Source organism: Lissotriton helveticus, chromosome 1_1, assembly GCF_964261635.1.
Source record: "Lissotriton helveticus chromosome 1_1, aLisHel1.1, whole genome shotgun sequence".
NCBI lineage: Eukaryota > Metazoa > Chordata > Amphibia > Caudata > Salamandridae > Lissotriton > Lissotriton helveticus.
The window spans coordinates 552,668,377-552,690,573 of record NC_136057.1 but is presented as its reverse complement, the minus strand read 5'-3'; the positions used below and the strand labels follow the sequence as shown (position 1 = coordinate 552,690,573).

The window sequence follows — 22,197 nt, the reverse complement described above, 5'->3', positions numbered from 1 at the left end:
ACACGTTGCCTCTGAGTTACGCCTGATTGCTCTGGGTCAAGCTACCAAAGGGAGGGAGTACAGGCCAATTTGGGGTTTGCTTGTCCCTTATGCTGACAAGGATTGCAGGGGCTGCTTGGGCCTACACCCCAGTCAACCAGTAACCCAATTTCTTACACTAATCATTCTGTACCTAATGATTGTTCTGTTAAATTCCGTATGACAAAATCATTTCACATCACAATAAGTGTTTGCAAAAGGCTTCATTTTCTTTTAGGTGAGCAAAGCTAAATCTCACCACTAGATAAAAATAATGTAAGCAGTATTAGATATCTAAAGTAAACAACAGAACATAGCTGAATAATATTCACAAAGGAAGATAAAGGAAGAAAATGCAACACACTGTGTAAACAAAACAAAACCACGTGCAGCACAAAACAAAGAAAAAAAGACATCACTACCATAACAAAATGCTGTACAATGAATTCAGAAAAACATTCTTGTGCCACATCACCGCCACCATTATCTTGTCTTCATAATATGCTGGTTAAAGATATGTGTGACAAGCACTCCCTTAACTTGATTCCATGACCATACAATAGAGCCAGTCAAAACTGTGTTGTGATCTAGCCCTTGTTCTCAATATCAGCATTGCAACAGCTCTGGCCAAAGTCGAATCTCACTGAACAGACACGAGTCTGCTACAGAAAGAGCTCCTCATTAATGCTATCAACATAGAGTTAATCATTTCTCCTCAATCACAGACCAAGGACTTGCCTGTGTGTTGTGAACGCAGCTGGCGGATTTTAAGCAAACAAATCTGTGTCTATTTATGAGGTCTTGGGCTCCAATCATTTTCCAGTAAGCCACCTAATTTTGAGTAATCTTCATTCCACCAGCAAAAGGCTTAAAGCAAATCAAGGCACAGCAACTGGGCTTAAATTAGTCATTAGCATCCGTGCAGTACATAGATCTGGGCCTAAATCCATCGTTGTTTTACTCACCACACCACCCCAATTCAGACATGGCCATATGCAAATCAGCCTTGACCCTGTGCCTCATGGGAAAAGTCCAGCCCGAACTGCCAAGCCATGTTTTCCTTGGACCGGAATCAAGCATCCTAGGACCGGTTTCTGGCTATCAGCAGTCTTCAGCCAGGATAGCTTGACTCCAGTGGTGTGGAGAGCACGGGACTCACGTCTGAGCATACCCGTCCCACTCGGGGCGACAAATGCAAAAACAACAATTGATGGACAGAATGCAGAACAATGTCATACATTCACCCCAGTACAGAGATCTGGGCCTAAATCCATCATTTCTTTGCTCACCACACCACCCCAAGTCAGACATGGCCATATGCAAATCAGCCTTGACCCTGTGCCTCTTGGGAACAGTCCAGCCCGAACTGCCAAGCCATGTCTTCCTTGGACCGGAATCAAACATCCTAGGACCGGTTTCTGGCTATCAGCCGTCTTCAGCCAGGATAGCTTGACTCCAGTGGTGTGGAGAGCACGGGACTCACGTCTGAGCATATCCGTCCCACTTGGGGTGACAAATGCAAAAACAACAGTTGATGGACAGAATGCAGAACAATGTCATACATTCACCCCAGTACAGAGATCTGGGCCTAAATCCATCATTTTTTCGCTCACCACACCACCCCAATTCAGACATGGCCATATGCAAATCATCCTTGATCCTGTGCCTCATGGGAACAGTCCAGCCCGAACTGCCAAGCCTGGTGGATCGCCAGGTGGGCAGAGGTGGTGGCCTCGCCTTCTGGCTCAGGGACGACTGGGTCCTTCGTAGCGAACCATCCTCACTTTTTGGGGACTGTGAGGTCCGTCACTTTAGCATACAATTCTCTGCCCACTTTACGCTTGGGGGGTCCCTGGTCTATCGACCACCCGGACCGTCTAAGAATTTTTTGGACTCATTTGGGGACGCTCTGGCTGAGCATGCTCTGCATTTCTCTAAGTATGTGTTTCTCGGTGATGTTAACGTTCCCCTTGATCACGCGGAGGTGACTGATTCCTAAATCCTTGGAAACGTGGAGTAGTGTGGCTCACTGGTTAGAGGCGGCAGGCCCGAGAGCAGAAGTCGGCCCGGGACCAGGGTTCAATTCCCGTCGCGGCAGGGTCGTGGACCTTGGTCAGCGGACTCGATAATTCTCGCTTCGGTGCTTAGTCTAATCAGGGGTTCCACTCGGCAACTCTGGGCATTAGCTTGCCTAATCTCCACAACCGCCCCACCAATTCCGGGGATGCCTGGCTCCACCTTGGGGACTCCCAGCAAGGGACCATCCCACAGGAAAAGCCAGGACGGGTTCCCCAGAGTTATACAGCGCCAGGAAACCTATGGATGGATTATAGCTAAACAAAGACTCTACTACGCGGCCATCAGGGAGGCTAAAGGCCAGCATTTTGCTATGTGCATTGAACGAGCTAAAAATAATTCTAAAGAGATCTTCTCTATCGTACAAAGCTTTTTAGCTCCTAGCGCACAGGCGGCCGCTACTCCGGTTTCTGATACTTGGTGCAACTCCTTGGCGTCATTATTTAAGGATAAAATAACTAGTATCCAAGAATCGCTATCCATCTCTTCTGGGAATTCCGATGCGGCGTTCTCCACACCGGTTAGCAGGGCTGAGCCACCCTCCACCTTTTCGGAGTTTAGGCAAATTGATTCTGCCAGCTCCCTCAAAATTCTGAAGGCCCTCAAATCTGGCTCTCCTAATGATCCCTGTGCGGCCAGGCTTTTGTCGGATCTGGCTGACACTATAAACTCGGAAGTGAATTTTATGATCAATAAATCACTTTGCATGACTTGTGTGCCTATGGCTTGGAAACATGCCTTGATTCTTCCTTTACTAAAGAAACCCTCTTTGGACCCTCCGTTGCCGGTAAACTACCGACCTATTTCATTGCTTCCTAGTTTGGCGAAAGTCTGCGAAAAAACTGTCACTTTCCAACTCACCAATTTTGTTGAGGATGAAAATAGGATTCACCTGGCTCAGTCAGGCTTCCGTGCTGCGCACAGCACGGAATATGCGCTGCTGGAGGTCACTGAGGGTATTCGGGCGTGTTTGGATGCCGGCGGGAGAGCAGCACTGGTTATGCTGGATCTCTCTGCGGCATTCGACACCGTCCCTCATGCCTTGCTTCTTAATCGTCTATCCGCCATAGGTATCTCTGGCAGTGCCCTGCAATGGATTAGCTCCTTCTTGGAGGTCCGGCAGCAGCAGGTCTGGCTTCCACCGTGTGCCTCTGCGCCAATGACTGTGACCACAGGCGTGCCGCAGGGTTCATCACTTAGCCCCCTCCGGTTTAACATCTATGTGACTCCACTGGTGGTTGTGGCGGAGTCACTGGGGGCTAAGGTTATGACATACGCAGATGATACCCAGCTGCTGTTTACTTGGCCCAATGGAGAAGCTTCCGTGGAGATAGCCCAACAATGTTTATCTTCAGTCTTCCACTGGTTGGCCAAGGCTCAGCAGAAATGTAATGAGGGAAAGTCAGAGGTTCTGCTCTTTGCCTCCTTTCCCTCGGATTTCAGAGAAAGGTTTTGGCCTCCAGGTTTCCCCCGTCCCTCTGATAGAACTGGAGCCGTTAAAAATCTTGGTGTCTGGTTTGACGAAAATTTAAACTTCACAACGCAAGTGAAGAAACTGTCCGGAACCTGCTTTGGCATGCTTAAGAGTTTGAGGAAGTTTCTCCCTTTCTTGCATAGTACTTCCAGAGAAACAGTGGTCCGTGCGTTGATCCTGTCCCGTTTGGACTACGCCAATGCCCTCTTGGTCGGTTGTCCGGGGTCCATGTTGAAAAAACTACAAGTGGTCCAAAACTCTGCGGTTAGACTTCTCGTGGGCCTGTCTCCCAGGGACAGTGTTAGGTTACATTTGCGCGCCCTGCACTGGCTTCCAGTGGATTCTCGCCTGAAATTTAAAATGCTGACCATAGCGCATTGGGCCCTGTTTACCTGCAGAAGAGATTCTCCTTCTATGTGCCAGGGAGACAGTTTCGGTCCTCTGCCCAATTGCTGATGCAGACCCCGAAGTTCAAGCGCCAGCGCCTGGGTGGCAATTCCTTTGTGCGCAGGGCTGGTCTGGCCTGGAACTTGTTGCCTTTAGCCCTACGGAGCATTCAAGATCCATTGCTGTTCAGGAAGAAACTTAAAAGGCTGCTTTTTTAATCAGTTGAGCGGGCACTTCTTTATTTTTGAAGCTAGCTCCGGGACACTCCCAAGTAGCCGTGCGCTCTACAAATTAACTGTAACATAACATAACATAACAAGCCAAGTCTTCCTTGGACCGGAATCAAGCATCCTAGGACCGGTTTCTGGCTATCAGCCATCTTCAGCCAGGATAGCTTGACTCCAGTGGTGTGGAGAGCACGGGACTCCGTGAGTGGGACGGGTATGCTCAGACGTGAGTCCCGTGCTCTCCACACTACTGGAGTCAAGCTATCCTGGCTGAAGACGGCTGATAGCCAGAAACCGGTCCTAGGATGCTTGATTCCGGTCCAAGGAAGACATGGCTTGGCAGTTCGGGCTGGACTGTTCCCATGAGGCACAGGGTCAAGGCTGATTTGCATATGGCCATGTCTGAATTGGGGTGGTGTGGGGAGCAAAAGAACGATGGATTTAGGCCCAAATCTCTGTACTGGGGTGAATATATGACATTGTTCTGCATTCTGTCCATCAACTGTTGTTTTTGCATTTGTCACCCTGAGTGGGACGGGTATGCTCAGACGTGAGTCCCGTGCTCTCCACACCACTGGAGTCAAGCTATCCTATCTGAAGACGGCTGATAGCCAGAAACCGGTCCTAGGATGCTTGATTCCGGTCCAAGGAAGACATGACTTGGCAGTTCGGGCTGGACTGTTCCCACAAGGCACAGGGTCAAGGCTGATTTGCATTTGGCCATGTCTGAATTGGGGTGGTGTGGTGAGCAAAAAAACAATAGATTTAGGCCCATCTCTCTGTACTGGGGTGAATATATGACATTGTTCTGCATTCTGTCCATCAACTGTTGTTTTTGCATTTGTCACCCTGAGTGGGACGGGTATGCTCAGACGTGAGTCCCGTGCTCTCCACACCACTGGAGTCAAGCTATCCTGGCTGAAGACGGCTGATAGCCAGAAACCGGTCCTAGAATGCTTTATTCTGGTCCAAGGAAGATATGACTTGGCAGTACGGGCTGGACTCTTCCCATGAGGCACAGGGTCAAGGCTGATTTGCATATGGCCTTGTCTGAATTGGGGTGGTGTGGTGAGCAAAACAACGATGGATGTAGGCCCTGATCTCTGTACTGGGGTGAATGTATGACATTGTTCTGCATTCTGTCCATCAACTGTTGTTTTTGCATTTGTCACCCTGAGTGGGACGGGTATGCTCAGACGTGAGTCCCGTGCTCTCCACACCACTGGAGTCAAGCTATCCTGGCTGAAGACGGCTGATAGCCAGAAACCGGTCCTAGGATGCTTGATTCCGGTCCAAGGAAGACATGGCTTGGCAGTTCGGGCTGGACTGTTCCCATGAGGCACAGGGTCAAGGCTGATTTGCATATGGCCATGTCTGAATTGGGGTGGTGTGGTGAGCAAAAAAACAATGGATTTAGGCCCATGATCTCTGTACTGGGGTGAATGTATGACATTGTTCTGGATTCTGGATTCTGTCTTTGAACAGATCACCTGTGTTTTTGCCTCGTTTAGCCTATACCCAGAACAGTATCCGAATTGCTTGGTAATCTCAACTAGTGTTCGCATGGTCTCTGCCGGATCAGGTGTGAGAACCGCCAGGTCGTCAGCATATGCTAGAATTTTGCTCTCGAACCCATTGGTTGTTACTGGTTTGATGCTGTTATTAACCAATATGTGCCTGATCAGCGGGTCGATATACAGGGCAAATAAAATTGGTGAGCAGAGACATCCCTGGCGGGTGCCCCTTTCTATCCTAATCCCAACCGAACTCAGACCCATCATCTGTATGCAAGCCATCGGATCGCGATACATGGCCCTGATAGCTATCAGTATTTTTGGACCGAAACCTCTCTCCTGTAGTACATCCCAGAGGTACTGCCATCTAACGCGGTCAAATGCCTTTTCGGCATCGAGGAGGATCATGGCGATCCCCTCCCCCCCAGCATGGGCCTCAAATATAGATATAGCTCTTCTCACATGGTCCGTAGTGCCACAGCCAGGGATGAACCCATGTTGCCAGGGGGAGACGAGGCCACCAAAGACCCTCCCCAACCTCGTGGCTATGATTTTTGTGTACAGTTTATTGTCAGAGTTTATAAGAGAGATCGGTCTATAAGATCCGGTACTTTCTTTTGGCTTTCCCTTTTCATGGAATACAACTATGTTCCAAGTATTGGGTATTATACCAGTACATATAATTCCATTGAAAAGATCTAGCAGAAATGGCGTAATCTCAGTCTTCAAAAATTTATACATCTCCAAGGGTATACTGTAGGGGCCAGCAGCTTTACCTGCGGCTAGCTGAGATAGTGCTTCCAGTACCTCTTCTATAGTTATATCAGACTCCAGGTTTGCCATTTCACTTTGATTTAGCTTGGGGCCTAGGTCTGGGTAGTGTCTGCCTGCGGTATTTGGGAGTATATCTCCTACATCTTCCCTATACAAATTTTCATAAAATTTTACAAATATTGATACAATATCTTGAGGTTCAGTGTAGTCTCGTCCCTCATCACGTATACATGTTATGGCATTTTTAACACTATCTTGTCTGATTCTTAAAGATAGTGCCCTACCAGCCTGCTCCCCTGTCTCATACATTTTCTTCCTATAGGTCCAATAATCTATAGATGCCTTTTCGGCCATTTGCTTCTGTATCTCGGCTTTAATCAGGCAAATTTTGGTTTGGCTCTGAGTACTCTCCTTCCCCAAAGATAGCTCCAAACAGTGCTGTTCCTCTGCCTTAACCAAGTCACCCAGGAGTCTGTTCTTATCATCCTGTTGTTTTTTCCTTAGCTGAGCTGTATAGCTAATTATTTCCCCTCTTAATGCTGCCTTAAACGAGTCCCAAACCGAGTTTCTCGAAGCACTATATTGGTTTGCGTCGTAAAACTCGCGTGTCCAGTTTCCCAGATGTTCTATAAATGCAGCATCAGCTAGTAATTTACGATTAAATGTCCAAGATCTTCTTTTCCTAGCTGGACCTAGACCATTATGGCTAATTACTAGCGGATTGTGATCCGAGAGGACTTTGGGGAGCTTTTTAATATTAACTTTCCCAATCTCTACTGAGGAGATTAAAGCATAATCTAATTTGCAGTATTTCTGATGGGGGCATGAGAAGTACGTGAAGCCTGGGTCGTTAGGATGTTTTAAGCCCCATATATCGACTAAACCATGTGATGACATCATGGATCGGAGTGCCCTTGAGACTCTTGGTTTCCTACCATTATATGGGACATTGCTGGATAAGTCCATTGAGATATTAAAGTTGCCACATACCAAAATTGGTACGGGCCAGCTTGACAGTTCACTTTCCAATACTTCAAATACTGTAGGGTCATCATGGTTTGATCCATAAATCCCACAGACCGTTAACCCACATCCTAGTTCCGCTATAGCCCATCTTCCCGCCGGATCCGATTTAGCCCGTTTGGCCCCCCCCAGAGTTAATTTCCACAAAATTACAACCCCTCTTATTGTTGAGGTCTGAGAGGAGCATGAAAGTATCTCAAAGCCGCCAAATCTTAACAATTTTCTTTTTGCCCATGAGAGGTGCGTTTCCTGCATACACAAGATGTCAATAGGTTCAGATTTTACAAACTCTGTAAGTCTGGCTCTTTTTCGCCAGTCGTTCAACTCCCCAATATTAATCGTGTAGGTAGTAAGACTAAGCATTATCGTTTTTCAGACATCTCATACTTTTTAAATCCGGGGTTTGATTACTAACAATGACCATTCTATACAGGTATAGCAACACAGATCTAAGTTTTATAGCATCAATTCTCATTTTTTTCTTTTTTTCCTTGCTTTCCCCCCCCCCCCCCCCTCCCTCCACCACCCTTGAGTCCTTGACCCTCCCTTGGGTCACCCTCCCCCCCCTTCCATCCCACCCTTTCCCCCTGGAGTTATTATTGGATGTTTGCCTACTATTTTGCCCACTGTGTCGTCCAGGTGCAGAGTTTTCCAGTTTTTTTCTCAGAATATGCATGATTTCATTACTGCTTTCAGAGTAATCCGTAATTAGTCTTATTGTTTCCTGTTCTCCATTCTTGTCTTGAGTGGAGCGTTTTAAGTATTCCTCTCTGGGTTTTTCATTTACCTTCTACCAGCATTTTTCCACATTTCCTGGGTTATATTTTCGATTTTTAAATCTTGTTTTTGTTATGGCGCTGTGCTTTTGCCATTCCGTTTCTTCGCTACTTGTGGCTTCCAATGTCGCATTGGTTGCTGTTATTTTTCTGTGCAGGGTTGTATGAATTTGGTTAACCTTAATGTAAATTCGTCTGTCCAAGAAGGTTACTTGATGATTACTTATTTCATATGTAAACTTCAACCCTGACATGCTTTCATTGATGATTTTGTAATAGTTCTCAAATTCATTAGGAGATCCATCCCAAATGATGAGTAAATCATCTATGAATCTTTTCCAACTGACGGTTTTGTTTGTTATATGATCATTTTCAGTAGCCCAAGCGATTTCTTTTTCCCAGTAGCCCATTGTAAGGCATGCATAATTCGGGCTAAAAGAAAAACCCATTGCGGTTACGTTGTTTTGTAGATATAATTCCTCACCAAATAAAAAGATGTTTTGTGTGAGGCATAATGAAATCATGTCCTGTAGCATTTGATTGTGGTTCTTGTATTTGATGTTCCGGTCTTGTAGAAAAAGGTTACATGCCTTTATCCCTATATCATTGCCAATGTTCGTATATAGGGATACAACATCCATCGTTATCAATTGATAGTTCTCCTGCCATGGTGTATTTTCCAATCTTCGCAACAGATCATTGGTGTCCTGTATATATGAGCTTAATTGCGTCACATAAGGTTTTAGGAAGTAGTCTATATAGTTGGATATGGGTTCTAATAATGAACCTTTTGCCGATAGGATTGGTCTCCCAGGGGGCTTTTGCTGATCTTTGTGTACCTTTGGCAGAAAATAAATAGTAGCTGTTATTGGATGGGTTACTCCTAAGTATTTTTGTTCATCATCGTCAATCAGATTTTTCAATTTCCATTCTTTTAGTTTTTCATCCAATTTGCTTTTTATTTCAGGCGTGCAGTTAGTTTTCAGTCTCTCATAGTATTTAGTGTCTTTTAGTTGTCGATGAGCTTCTATGATGTAAGCGCTCTTGTCCCAAATCACTATGTTTCCCCCTTTATCCGCCATTTTTATTTCAATCTGATCATCATTTGTCAAGTCCCTTAAAGCGTCTCTTTCCTGTGTTGTTAGGTTGTCAATATAATTTGTGCCTTTGATTTTATACAAATCCCGGATTACCACGTCTTGAAAAATATCCACCTTATTTCCAGGTGATACTTGGGGATAGAATTTTGACTTCGGTTTTTTATTGCTTAGGCCAGCTCCTGTTTGTGTAATGGCTTGGCTAAGAGATGTTTCGTTATCATCCATGACATCCAAATTTAGCAGGGTTGTGTAGGTGTTAGCATCTCTTGCTGTCATGTCAGATGTTGTTTCTTGCACTGCTTGATCTTTTTTATTTTTCATTTTGTTTTCCGCAAAGAATTTTGCCAGTTTGATTTTTCTTATATATAGGTACAAATCTATTCTGACTTGTGACAAATTCATTTTCTTTTTTGGAAAAAAATGTATGCCCCTCTTTAATAATGCTGATTCAGTTTCCGTGATTGTTCTTTTTGATTGATTAACAATCTGTAGTTCATCTATTGTTTCCCCCTCCTTTGGCGCATACTCCGTGTTTCGGTCCCAATTTTTCCATATTTTCTTTTGTTCCTTTTGCCCCTTCTGGTCGGTTTTTGCTTACTGGCCATTGGCGTCCTCTTCCCCTTCCTCTTGTTTGATGTTGAATGCTGCGATTCTGTTTCCACTGTCGTTGTTGCAGCACGAGGCGCATGTCCTCTAAAAAAGACGTTTTTGCGGGATTCATTGATGTGCCCTGTTCGCCATCGCTCGCCTCTATGGATAGTACTGATGACGCTATGGAGGAGGCACTGCTGGACATATTTTCTGACCGTTTCATAGGGGTTAGTTGTTTAAAATAGTAGAATTTTTTTGAGAACGTGAATATGCGTCCTTCCTCATAATCTATAGTATCATGTATGAATTTCAAATGCTACAGGACATGATTTCATTATGCCTCACACAAAACATCTTTTTATTTGGTGAGGAAATATATCGACAAAACAACGGAACCGCAATGGGTTTTTCTTTTAGCCCGAATTATGCATGCCTTACAATGAGCTACTGGGAAAAAGAAATCGCTTGGGCTACTGAAAATGATCATATGACAAACAAAATCGTCAGTTGGATACGATTCATAGATGATTTACTCATCATTTGGGATGGATCTCCTAATGAATTTGAGAACTAATACAAAATCATCAATGAAAGCATGTCAGGGTTGAAGTTTACATAAGAAATAAGTAATCATCAAGTAACCTTCTTGGACACACGAATTTACATTAAGGTTAACCAAATTCATACAACCCTGCACAGAAAAACAACAGCAACCAATGCGACATTGGAAGCCACAAGTTTCCATCAACCTTCACTCATCTCCAGTATCCCCTACGGGGAGTTTCTCCGCATTCGAAGAATTTGTAGCGGAGAAACGGAATGGCAAAAGCACAGCGCCATAACAAAAACAAGATTTAAAAATCGAAAATATAACCCAGGAAATGTGGAAAAATGCTGGAAGAAGGTAAATGAAAAACCCAGAGAGGAATACTTAAAACGCTCCACTCAAGACAAGAATGGAGAACAGGAAACAATAAGACTAATTACGGATTACCCTGAAAGCAGTAATGAAATCATGCATATTCTGAGAAAAAACTGGAAAACTCTGCACCTGGACGACACAGTGGGCAAAATAGTAGGCAAACATCCAATAATAACTTACCGGAGGGCAAATCTAAAGGATCATTTGATTCACAGCCATTGCCAAACAAAAAAGAAAATGGATAAGAATTGGCTAAAATCAACTGGTTTTGTGAAATGCTATGGTTGTAAAATGTGCCAAATTGCAAAACAGACAAAGGAAGTACAAATGCCGAATAATAAAAAATGGGAAATACGCCAACTGATTACATGCAAAACTGAATACACCATATACGGGATAGAATGTCCATGCCCACTTTTGTACGTGGGAAGTACAAAATGTGAATTGAAAAAACGTATAATGGAGCATGCAAGGGCAACTACCCACAAGGACAGGGCAAATGCAGTTGCCAAACACATGGAGCAAGCACACGATGGAGATTGGCAAAAGTTAAAATTCTTTGGCATCGAGACAATTCCGAAAAACATCAGAGGGGGTGACCGAGAAAAACTATTAAGACAGAAGGAGTCACGCCACATCCACAATTTCCGAACTTTGAGCCCACATGGCCTCAATCAGTCGGAGGAGTTATATATTCACCTATGAAAGATGACATCATAAACGTTTGCAAAGGAAACAGGAGAGACAGTTAAAACACACCTAAAGAAAAAACAAAATAGAAATGGAAAATAAAAACAACAAAAGATGAAAAGATAAAAAGGAACAAAAAGAAGAAAAGAAAAAAAGAAAATAAGATCTTACACGGGGAGACAAAAAGGAAGAAAAAAATATACTTCCCACTTGAGGGATTATAAAAAACAAAAACTGGGAAAAGTCACATAAACCCACTAGAGGGTATCGAACATTAAAATAGAATGTGGACATTTAAAGTGGGACGTTATCACAAAAAGAAACTCCGAAATCAGTGAGAAATAATGAACAATCTCTTGAATTGTATGGTGTATTTTCAATTTGGTGGTTTTATAAAAAACGATAATATCCACAATGCAATGCAATCAGAAAACAGGAAGTGATGCAATACACATTTTTGAATGCTTTTAAACGGGTAGAAAAAAAGTGCAAAGTTGATCGTGAGCAAGATGCTTGTAGCATCGAAACGCGTATATCACTCGCTTTCATGTTAAAAAGATCGCAATAAATATCCTGCTGTGGAAATACCAAAGGAGTGCGCCCCTTTTTCTTTCGTAAACTGAAGGAAGTGTTGGAATATGTAACGGCGTGGTTCTGCCGTAGGAGGAAGCACCCATAACGAGCGCTGAACTAACCGGGAATCTTGAACCATTGTGTTGACATATATATATATATATATATATATATATATATATATATATATATATAATTTAGACTATACCCCAACTTTTCAAACATCACTATTCCCTATTCACTGTACCTGGTAGCTCCATTGGTGTTAAGACAGAACACACATCTGACAGAACACAACATTATTTGTCAGCAAAGTGATCTATCCAACATTAAACATTAATTTCATATTCTGAGCTGATCAGTTGGAGATGTGTGCACCGTACTAATACCTCATGACTATATGAAAGGTGACTTACCTGCTGTTCGTAAGGTATACTGACTCAATAACTTATATATTAACAGATGCCTGAGATTTTATATAAGATAGAAGATCATCTGGAAATAGGATATCAAGTGATCTGACAAGTTTGTTTACATATAGTGGGAACTAGTAGACATTTTTGAGAAACAGCATTCTAAGACACGTCCATGTACAGACTATGTTGACATCACAGGAGCCCAATGAATGTACACAGGATATGCAAGTGATTAGAACAAGCCAAGCAAAAACAACCCTACAATAAACATAATTCATGAAATAAAGTGCTATGAGGCTAAAGTGTGATTAGATACCACAAAATAATAAAATATCCAAAATATTAAAATCATTCTTATCAAACAGAGAACAGACTGTCACGATGGGTGGGGACAAATCACGTCTATACGCCTTTGCCATGTGGAGTGACCGAGGGGTTTTTGCTGTCCCCAACCCTGTTCAATGCCCATGTGACCCCTCTCGTTAAACCCATCTGCTCCCACCATTTCACCACTGTTTGTTATGCAGATGGCACACAAATAGTGTTGTCTCTATCATTAAACCCTGGTGACGCGGCAACATTTTTTAACAACTCTATGGTCCATATAATGTGGTAGATGAGTGATAACTGTTTGAAATTGAACACCGATTAAACCGAAGTGCTACTTTTCGGAAAAAACACCGCCCTCTGGAATGCAGCTTGGTGGCCTGAAGAGGCAGGATATCCTGTAAAGAAGGTAAAATGTCTAGGCGTCGTTCTGGATGATCCATTTTCCTTGTCAAACCAGGTCAACTCTATCACATCCTTCTGTTATTACACCCTGAAGACTATAAGAAAAATCAGTTCATTCCGATGGATCAAAGGAAAACAGTGATCGTGACCCTAGTGCTATCGAGGATTGACTCCTGTAATGCCCTTTACTTAGGTGGAAATAAAGGGGTCATACGTAAACTTCAATCACTTCAAAATGCAGCAGCACAGCTGTTACTTAAACTACCCAAATGTAGCTCAGTGTCCAAAGAATCAGAGAGCTGCACTGGCTGCATGTCCAAGCAAGTGTACAGTTTAAGTCCATGTTCATTGTTCACAAGACCCTCTTTTGGATACGACCTGTGTATTTGAACAATCAAATTAGATGGCATACTCCTCAACCCAATATTAGATCATCGACTGCCTCGTTGTTGGTCATCCCCGGGGTGAAGACTGTAAAGTGGGGTGGAAGAAGTTTCTTCCACCTTGCCCCTAAACTTTGGAATAGTCTGTCGTTCAACCTGAAATGCCAAACAAAGCGACAACTGTTTAGAAAGGTGCTGAAAACTTGGTTGTGCGCGCCCAACTCCTAATTTTCAATCTACCCCCTCCATTTCAAGATATGACAGCTTTAGCACTAAGACGCCTTAGCATACATGCACTTTATCAAACTCCTATTTAATTTCATTCATTTTATTTAATTTCATGTCATGTCATGGTATGCCATTTTAAGTAAAGGTATTCATCATAGATGCATAAAAATGTATATTGTTTCCCTAATTTCTCAATACAATACCTTGAGGTTAAAAGGCCAAGTGCATCCAGAGGATTCGAAAATCTCCAATTCCTCAAAACTGCATGGATTGCTGACACTGTGTGTGGATCCCATCCTGGGGCACTGCCCAATACCAGTGGAAGGAAGCAGTTTCTAGAGTTACAGGCAGTGCGATAGAACCAAAGAAATCCTTTCTCGGCTTCTGGCAGTCTGTGAAATAATAATACAGTTGGTAGATATAAATGAAGTTCATAAAAAGATAGAGAATTATTAAGGACTTACTATTGACACCAGTCTCAGAGTTCTTGGCTGGGTAATTTTTTTAATAACTTTGATTATAACTAGAACACATGACAAACAATATAGCAGACATCATATAAGCGTACGCGCCTAAAGTTCTATGTTAATTATTAATATTGTTGAGAGTAGGAAGGTACATCATGACCACATGAGTAACAGACCAACCCCACACTCTACAATGTTACAGTGTGAGAAGTAGGGGTTTTGATTGAGGGGCTGAAAACCCTTCGCAAGCAACAACCACAATCCTTGTCAGGGTGAACCATAAAGTCACTAAACTAACTAGTGCATACACCTCTGATAGCTTGGCACAAAAGCAGTCAAGCTTAATTTAGAGGGACTGAGTAATGTATTTATGCTAATCAATAAAGGGTTCTGGCCCTTAATCAGTAAGGCTGGACCAAACTATAATCAATACAACAAGACAACTGCCAATACTGATGATTATTTAGCACTTCACTCTTAACAATCCCACGTAACACTCATCGTGATTGAAAAAATAAATCAATGTTTTATTTTTCTCTTTGTATTTTTTAAATCTTTTTAAAAGGGTTTCTTTAAAGGTAAACCAGTTCATGCTATTATTTCCATGAACATTTAAAACTTTTTTAGAACCACAAGGTGCAGTACAACCATATAACACACATTTTGTACAATTAGAAATACAACACTACATTACATTTCATAACTAAAAGCATTTTACAGGATATGAGCAAGCTCAGATTCTATCAAACACTAGAAAAGAAAAGAAAAGGAATGAAAGAAACTCAAGGGAAAGGTTAAAAAGGTACATCACAACAATAATATAGGATGTAACACAGACCCAGGGACAGAGCTGGCCAGACAGTTCTGTATTCAGGTCATGTGAAACTCAAATTAATTGTTTGTCATAATACACTGTATACCTGATACTCAAAATTTATCAGGAATACTTGTTGGGACTCAAACAACTGGTCAACGTGTTTCAAACCTCTGTTGTGTTTTAAGGGTTATCCTCAGGACCTGGAAAGTGAGCTAAAACCCCCCAAAAAATAGGTGCACGTTTTACCATTAACTCAAATCCATTTGCAAGCACTCCAGCATGCCTCAGAAAGTTATGGTCCTACTGATTCACCTTGTATAATCTTTCTTGGCACCAGCTGTGCCATTCGGTGCTCTCACACCTACCAACGTCAATACAAGTGTAACTGTCTAAAGCAAGAAAATAAACAGAGAAAAGGGCTTTTAGTTCATAAGCCCCCGCGTTCACAAAAAAACAGTAAAGAAAACAACCTCATTTTGACTTACTAGAAAAAGGCTACTGGACCTCTAATGATGTATTTAACAAAGACGACACAGTCACGTTCAGGCGACCGTCCTTGTATAGAGAGAAGAGAGGAGAGAAAAGGAAAGAGTTTTATTGAAAAAAGGGTAGAGTTTTCCCTGTGAAACCCAGAAAGGACCGGGAAATGGAACAGCAAAAAAAGGGAAATTCCTTTCTGAGTGTTGAGATTCTAGATTGTCAATGACGTGTATTTTTTAACTTCTTCAACCAACAGTTACCCCCCCGATAGTATTACTAATCAAAACTAACTTTGAATGTATCAAAATATATTTTTTATTTTGATTTTTTTAAAACAGTTTCTTTCATATAATTGTATACAAAGTACATTAAAATCAACACTCCAACATATAATCATTTCAGATCATGTGAAGAAATATTTTCTCAAAAAAACATTTTATATACATTATACATGTTCATAGTATCAAAAATACATAAAACAAATCAATTACAACAATTATAATAATAAAAAAAGCTTGTCGACGCGTTTCGGTGTTTTTTTCGTTTTTGAACACCTTCTTCAGGACTATTTAAAACATCTTCTTATCTAGAAAATAGATACATAACATTTGTTAGTTGCTAGACTATCAGGGGGATTTTTGCATCTGAACTGTTGAAAAAGGACCTTAGATCTCTTACATTCAAATGTGGTCCTATTGACTTGCCACATTAAATTCAGGGGTTGTCATTTAGCTTTCGTGACTCCTCATTCCAGCTATTGCATCAGAGAATCTATATTATAAAAAAGACATGGTTTTTAGAATTTAGTGCATCATTCAAGGAACTGCAAATGCTTATTCCACGTGCCTGGTATATGGGTTCATCTTCCCACCTACTTTTAGTTTACCAGGAAGCCGTTCAAAACATTAGCTTGAATCTGTTCAGCATCTAGCAGGATTTTCTTCTTAGTTAATTCAGAGTTCAGCGTGGTTCTTTGTGCTTCATAAATCAGTGCACGTACATCCCCTCTTTTTCTTAAGTTGGGGCGATCACCTCCGCCTAAACAGATAGTGCACATATTTTTATGGTCCTATCTGATTATATACACATAACAAACAGTTTACCTTTTTAAAAAAAAAAAAAAATTGTGTCCTATTTCCGAACTAACTATACTCAGCTTTACACTACGTAGTTAGAGCAAGGCTTAGGGAACAACCACTATTCGATTAAGGGGCTCTCTTTCATGTATGTCTAATGCCCATATCCTAACAATACCGTAAGGCGGAAGCAGAGTCGATTACCTCATGCCTTCCGAGTATAAACTACGGGACCACTCTACCTATCTTGGTCCAAAGTCCCCCTTACCTTTTGGTACGTACTCGCAGTCAGGCCGTCCGGTCTCTCTGGATTTCCCGTATCGGTTGAAGTCCCGTGTGTGTCTTTGATCTTATATACACACGTTAACAAGGACTTTGGACAAAAATCTGAAACACCTGAGTTACATTGATTCGTGGAAGATCCTATCCTACCGCCATATTTGTAGTTTTATAATGATAGGCATAGCATCCACATTAGATGACGGACTTATAAATCGCCAGCACGAGTCACCGTCTCCTGTTTATAGTATAACCGATCTATACTTTCCGAGACTATTTTTAAACAGTCAATATTGTCCCTTAACTTTTTGACAATAGTAAACAACATAAACGGCAACATAAAATTTTTACCATTCTAGTTTGGGGCATGATTTCGTCAGCCATTTTAGTAATTTTTTATGGTTATTTAGATGCCCGTTTTTCAAAACAATTGGTTTGACATCGTGTTTGACATTAAATTTCAACACAAACATTTTCTTGTGCATAGTCAAGAATACATAAGTTCAGTTTACACATTTAATTTATTTTAACATTTACATTTAATTCGTTTTGGCGACGAACGTAATCATTTAACCTAGGGGAAAAAAATGGGAAAAAAAATATAATAATAATACTTGAATGAGGGCTTAAAAGACTTGTTCCCATATATTTGATGAGCGTTATGTTATAATACCACTGTGAAGTAACCCCTTCTAAGTCCTTACTAGACAAATACCCTGGCTTGATGAGAACGTTCATCCCCAATGCTGACAATATAAGTATACTATGTTCACAGTCTACCTTGATTACTTGAACATACTCCCGTTCTTTTTTTTAAAAGACTTTGCATACAGATAAACAGAGAGAGATACAGTAGTATTTACAGTGACCCAAAGTTCTTATTCAGAAGTGCATATTTGTATTCAGCAGTTGGGAATTACATAGATAACAGTCGTATTTCTAACATTTTACACATTCAACAGGCTATATACAAACAATGCATACAGTTCTTTTGACAGATAGGTACTGCATATTCCCAATTCATGAATAGGTAGATGAATGCGTGCTACCTTACCATTCTTTCCCATTCTTCTCTACTATTGAGGCCTTCAGTATATGATCTGAATTTAGACATGAAGAATTGTTCTCTTTGTTTGCGTCTTTTTTCAGTATCACCAGCCCTCATTGATGTTTTAATTTTTTCCAATATGAACCACTTTAGATCATCTTCTTTGTGGTTCATTGTAACCCAGTGTTCAACTAGGGGGGCATTTTTCTTTTTGTTTTTGAGGGCTGATCTGTGTTCAGATAGACGCAAACGCATTTCTCTACCTGTCTCCCCAATGTAACACTTTCGACATGGGCACATGAGAAGGTATATGACATTGGATGTCCTACAGTTTACATGATCGTTCATCCAGTGTGTGACACCATTCAATTCAACCATATCAGATTTTATAATTGATTTGCAGTGGGAACACGTTCCACACGGCAAATTTCCACGAATTGGTGCACCACGATCAATGCTCAATTGATAGCTTCTTTTGGGTTCTCTATACGTTTGCACCAAACAATTACAGATTGTTTTATTCCTTCTATATGCAAAGGTTGGTTTAGGTAAGAGTGTTTGTCCTTTCCTATTGAGGATCAACCAATTCTTGATAATAAGATTTTTCACTTTTATACTCATACCATTATAGTCGGAAACCATAACAATTCCATCATTAGTCTGTTCAACCGTATTCTTGGGTTCAAACAAGGTATCTCTATTGCGATACTTCGCACGTTTGTAGCTTTCCCGTATTAACCTTTTGAGGTAGCCCCTTTGCAACAGTTTATTCTTTAAAATTTCTGCATGTTTTTCAAATGTGGATCTATCCGTACAATTACGTCGGATTCTGATGAACTGGCTATAGGGTATCCCATCTTTTTGACACTTCGGGTGGTAGCTTGTATGGTGGAGTAATGTATTCCTGTCTGAAGGCTTTACATATAGTTCCACCCCCAGTCTTCCTCCCTGTGCCAAGATCTTAATATCCAAGAAGTCAACTGCCACTTGACTCTTGTTGGCAGTAAATCTAAGGTTTACGTCTCCACAAAACAAAACAAAAAGAAAAATGCCCCCCTAGTTGAACACTGGCTACCACAAAGAAGATGATCTAAAGTGGTTCATATTGAAAAAATTAAAACATCAATGATGGGTGGTGATACTGAAAAAAGACGCAAACAGAGAGAACAATTCTTCATGTCTAAATTCAGATCATGTACTGAAGGCCTCAATAGTAGAGAAGAATGGGAAAGAATGGTAAGGTAGCACGCATTCATCTACCTATTCATGAATTGGGAATATGCAGTACCTATCTGTCAAAAGAACTGTATGCATTGTTTGTATATAGCCTGTTGAATGTGTAAAACGAATTAAATGTAAATGTTAAAATAAATTAAATGTGTAAACTGAACTTATGTATTCTTGACTATGCACAAGAAAATGTTTGTGTTGAAATTTAATGTCAAACACGATGTCAAACCAATTGTTTTGAAAAACGGGCATCTATATAACCATAAAAAATTACTAAAATGGCTGACGAAATCATGCCCCAAACTAGAATGGTAAAAATGTTATGTTGCCGTTTACGTTGTTTACTATTGTCAAAAAGTTAAGGGACAATATTGACTGTTTAAAAATAGTCTCGGAAAGTATAGATCGGTTATACTATAAACAGGAGACGTTGACTCGTGCTGGCGATTTATAAGTCCGTCATCTAATGTGGATGCTATGCCTATCATTATAAAACTACAAATATGGCGGTAGGATAGGATCTTCCACGAATCAATGTAACTCAGGTGTTTCAGATTTTTGTCCAAAGTCCTCGTTAACGTGTGTATATAAGATCAAAGACACACACGGGACTTCAACCGATACGGGAAATCCAGAGAGACCGGACGGCCTGACTGCGAGTTCGTACCAAAAGGTAAGGGGGACTTTGGACCAAGATAGGTAGAGTGGACCCGTAGTTTATACTCGGAAGGCATGAGGTAATCGACTCTGCTTCCGCCTTACGGTATTGTTAGGATATGGGCATTAGACATACATGAAAGAGAGCCCCTTAATCGAATAGTGGTCGTTCCCTAAGCCTTGCTCTAACTACGTAGTGTAAAGCTGAGTATAGTTAGTTCGGAAATAGGACACAAACATTTTATTTTTTAAAAAAGGTAAACTGTTTGTTATGTGTATATAATCAGATAGGACCATAAAAATATGTGCACTATCTGTTTAGGCGGAGGTGATCGCCCCAACTTAAGAAAAAGAGGGTATGTACGTGCACTGATTTAAGAAGCACAAAGAACCACGCTTAACTCTGAATTAACTAAGAAGAAAATCCTGCTAGATGCTGAACAGATTCAAGCTAATGTTTTGAACGGCTTCCTGGTAAACTAAAAGTAGGTGGGAAGATGAACCCATATACCAGGCACGCGGAATAAGCATTTGCAGTTCCTTGAATGATGCACTAAATTCTAAAAACCATGTCTTTTTTATAATATAGATTCTCTGATGCAATAGCTGGAATGAGGAGTCACGAAAGCTAAATGACAACCCCTGAATTTAATGTGGCAAGTCAATAGGACCACATTTGAATGTAAGAGATCTAAGGTCCTTTTTCAACAGTTCAAATGCAAAAATCCCCCTGATAGTCTAGCAACTAACAAATGTTATGTATCTATTTTCTAGATAAGAAGATGTTTTAAATAGTCCTGAAGAAGGTGTTCAAAAACGAAAAAAACACCGAAACGCGTCGACAAGCTTTTTTTATTATTATAATTGTTGTAATTGATTTGTTTTATGTATTTTTGATACTATGAACATGTATAATGTATATAAAATGTTTTTTTGAGAAAATATTTCTTCACATGATCTGAAATGATTATATGTTGGAGTGTTGATTTTAATGTACTTTGAATACAATTATATGAAAGAAACTGTTTTAAAAAAATCAAAATAAAAAATATATTTTGATACATTCAAAGTTAGTTTTGATTAGTAATACTATCGGGGGGTAACTGTTGGTTGAAGAAGTTAAAAAATACACGTCACTGACAATCTAGAATCTCAACACTCAGAAAGGAATTTCCCTTTTTTTGCTGTTCCATTTCCCGGTCCTTTCTGGGTTTCACAGGGAAAACTCTCCCCTTTTTTCAATATATCTCGGCTCCTGTAGCCAGAGAGTAGCTAACAAACACTATGGACACATTACGAACCTTTGGGTTCTCTGAAGATCAATCCATAAGACTACTAGGTGGATCTTCAAAAAGTATTAATGCAGTAACCCTATCTAAAGGTGAAGATGATAGGTGGAACAAACTATGGAACCTAAAGAAAAAATTGGTTCGAACTGAGCTCCACGCAGAATTTATTATCCAGTACTGCAAGAAGGGGGTGATTCCAAAAGGTTTACAAATAGTAAATGAGCCCGGTCTATTTGTGAAAGATGATAAGTTTAAAGATAATTGGACACTGATCGCAAATAGGTGCAGCCGCGATTGGATGCTACTTATCATCGATACAGCGCAGGGACTACTAATAATAGAACGTGAGGAAATAGAGAAGTTAGAAAAAGATCTAAATGAGTCCACGGCTCTTGATGACACAATAAAAAAACTAGCGGAAATAAAAGAGGATATTATGGGTTACCAAGAATACATGATAAATAAAAAAAGCAACAAACTTAGAAAAGATATAGCTAATTTTCAGCTTGAAGTGGTGTACCCGTATCTCCAAAAAGACTATTATGACCAACCAGCCCCAAGTGAGTACAATAATCGTCCATACAAATACAATAGGAATAAATTTTATAAGAAGAATGTGACCTTTTCGGACACCTCCTATAATACAAGTGACTCCGAAACCGAGAAAGCTCCAGATAATTCTAAACGTCATGAATCGAGAGAGGACTGCATAGAAGGTCCCCACGAGTATCAAGCTTTTTTAGGCCAACAACAGAGGAGACAGTCGCGTGGTTTCAGAGCGCGGGGGAGGGGCCGTCAGGGCTTCAGACAAAAGGAGGGAATCATGAGGAGACCCTACATGAGGACACGCAGTCACAAGGACTGGGACTAAATAGCCATATACAAAAAGCACCCATAATAAATCTTTCTGATAAAACACTAACGAGGACTGAGATAGATGTTTTAGAAAA

The 22,197-nt window shown here is 41.0% G+C and overlaps 1 protein-coding gene across 1 annotated transcript in view; it reads right to left on the bottom strand.

Moving 5' to 3' along the window:
* The window catches only part of PIK3C2G (phosphatidylinositol-4-phosphate 3-kinase catalytic subunit type 2 gamma), a 2,201,800-nt gene that overhangs the window by 771,913 nt on the left and 1,407,690 nt on the right, over positions 1 to 22,197 (bottom strand). Inside the window, exon 17 of the mRNA XM_078674033.1 lies at positions 14,108 to 14,296. Within this exon, the coding sequence (XP_078530159.1) occupies positions 14,108 to 14,296 (189 nt within the window). The remainder of the gene's footprint in view (positions 1 to 14,107; positions 14,297 to 22,197) is intronic.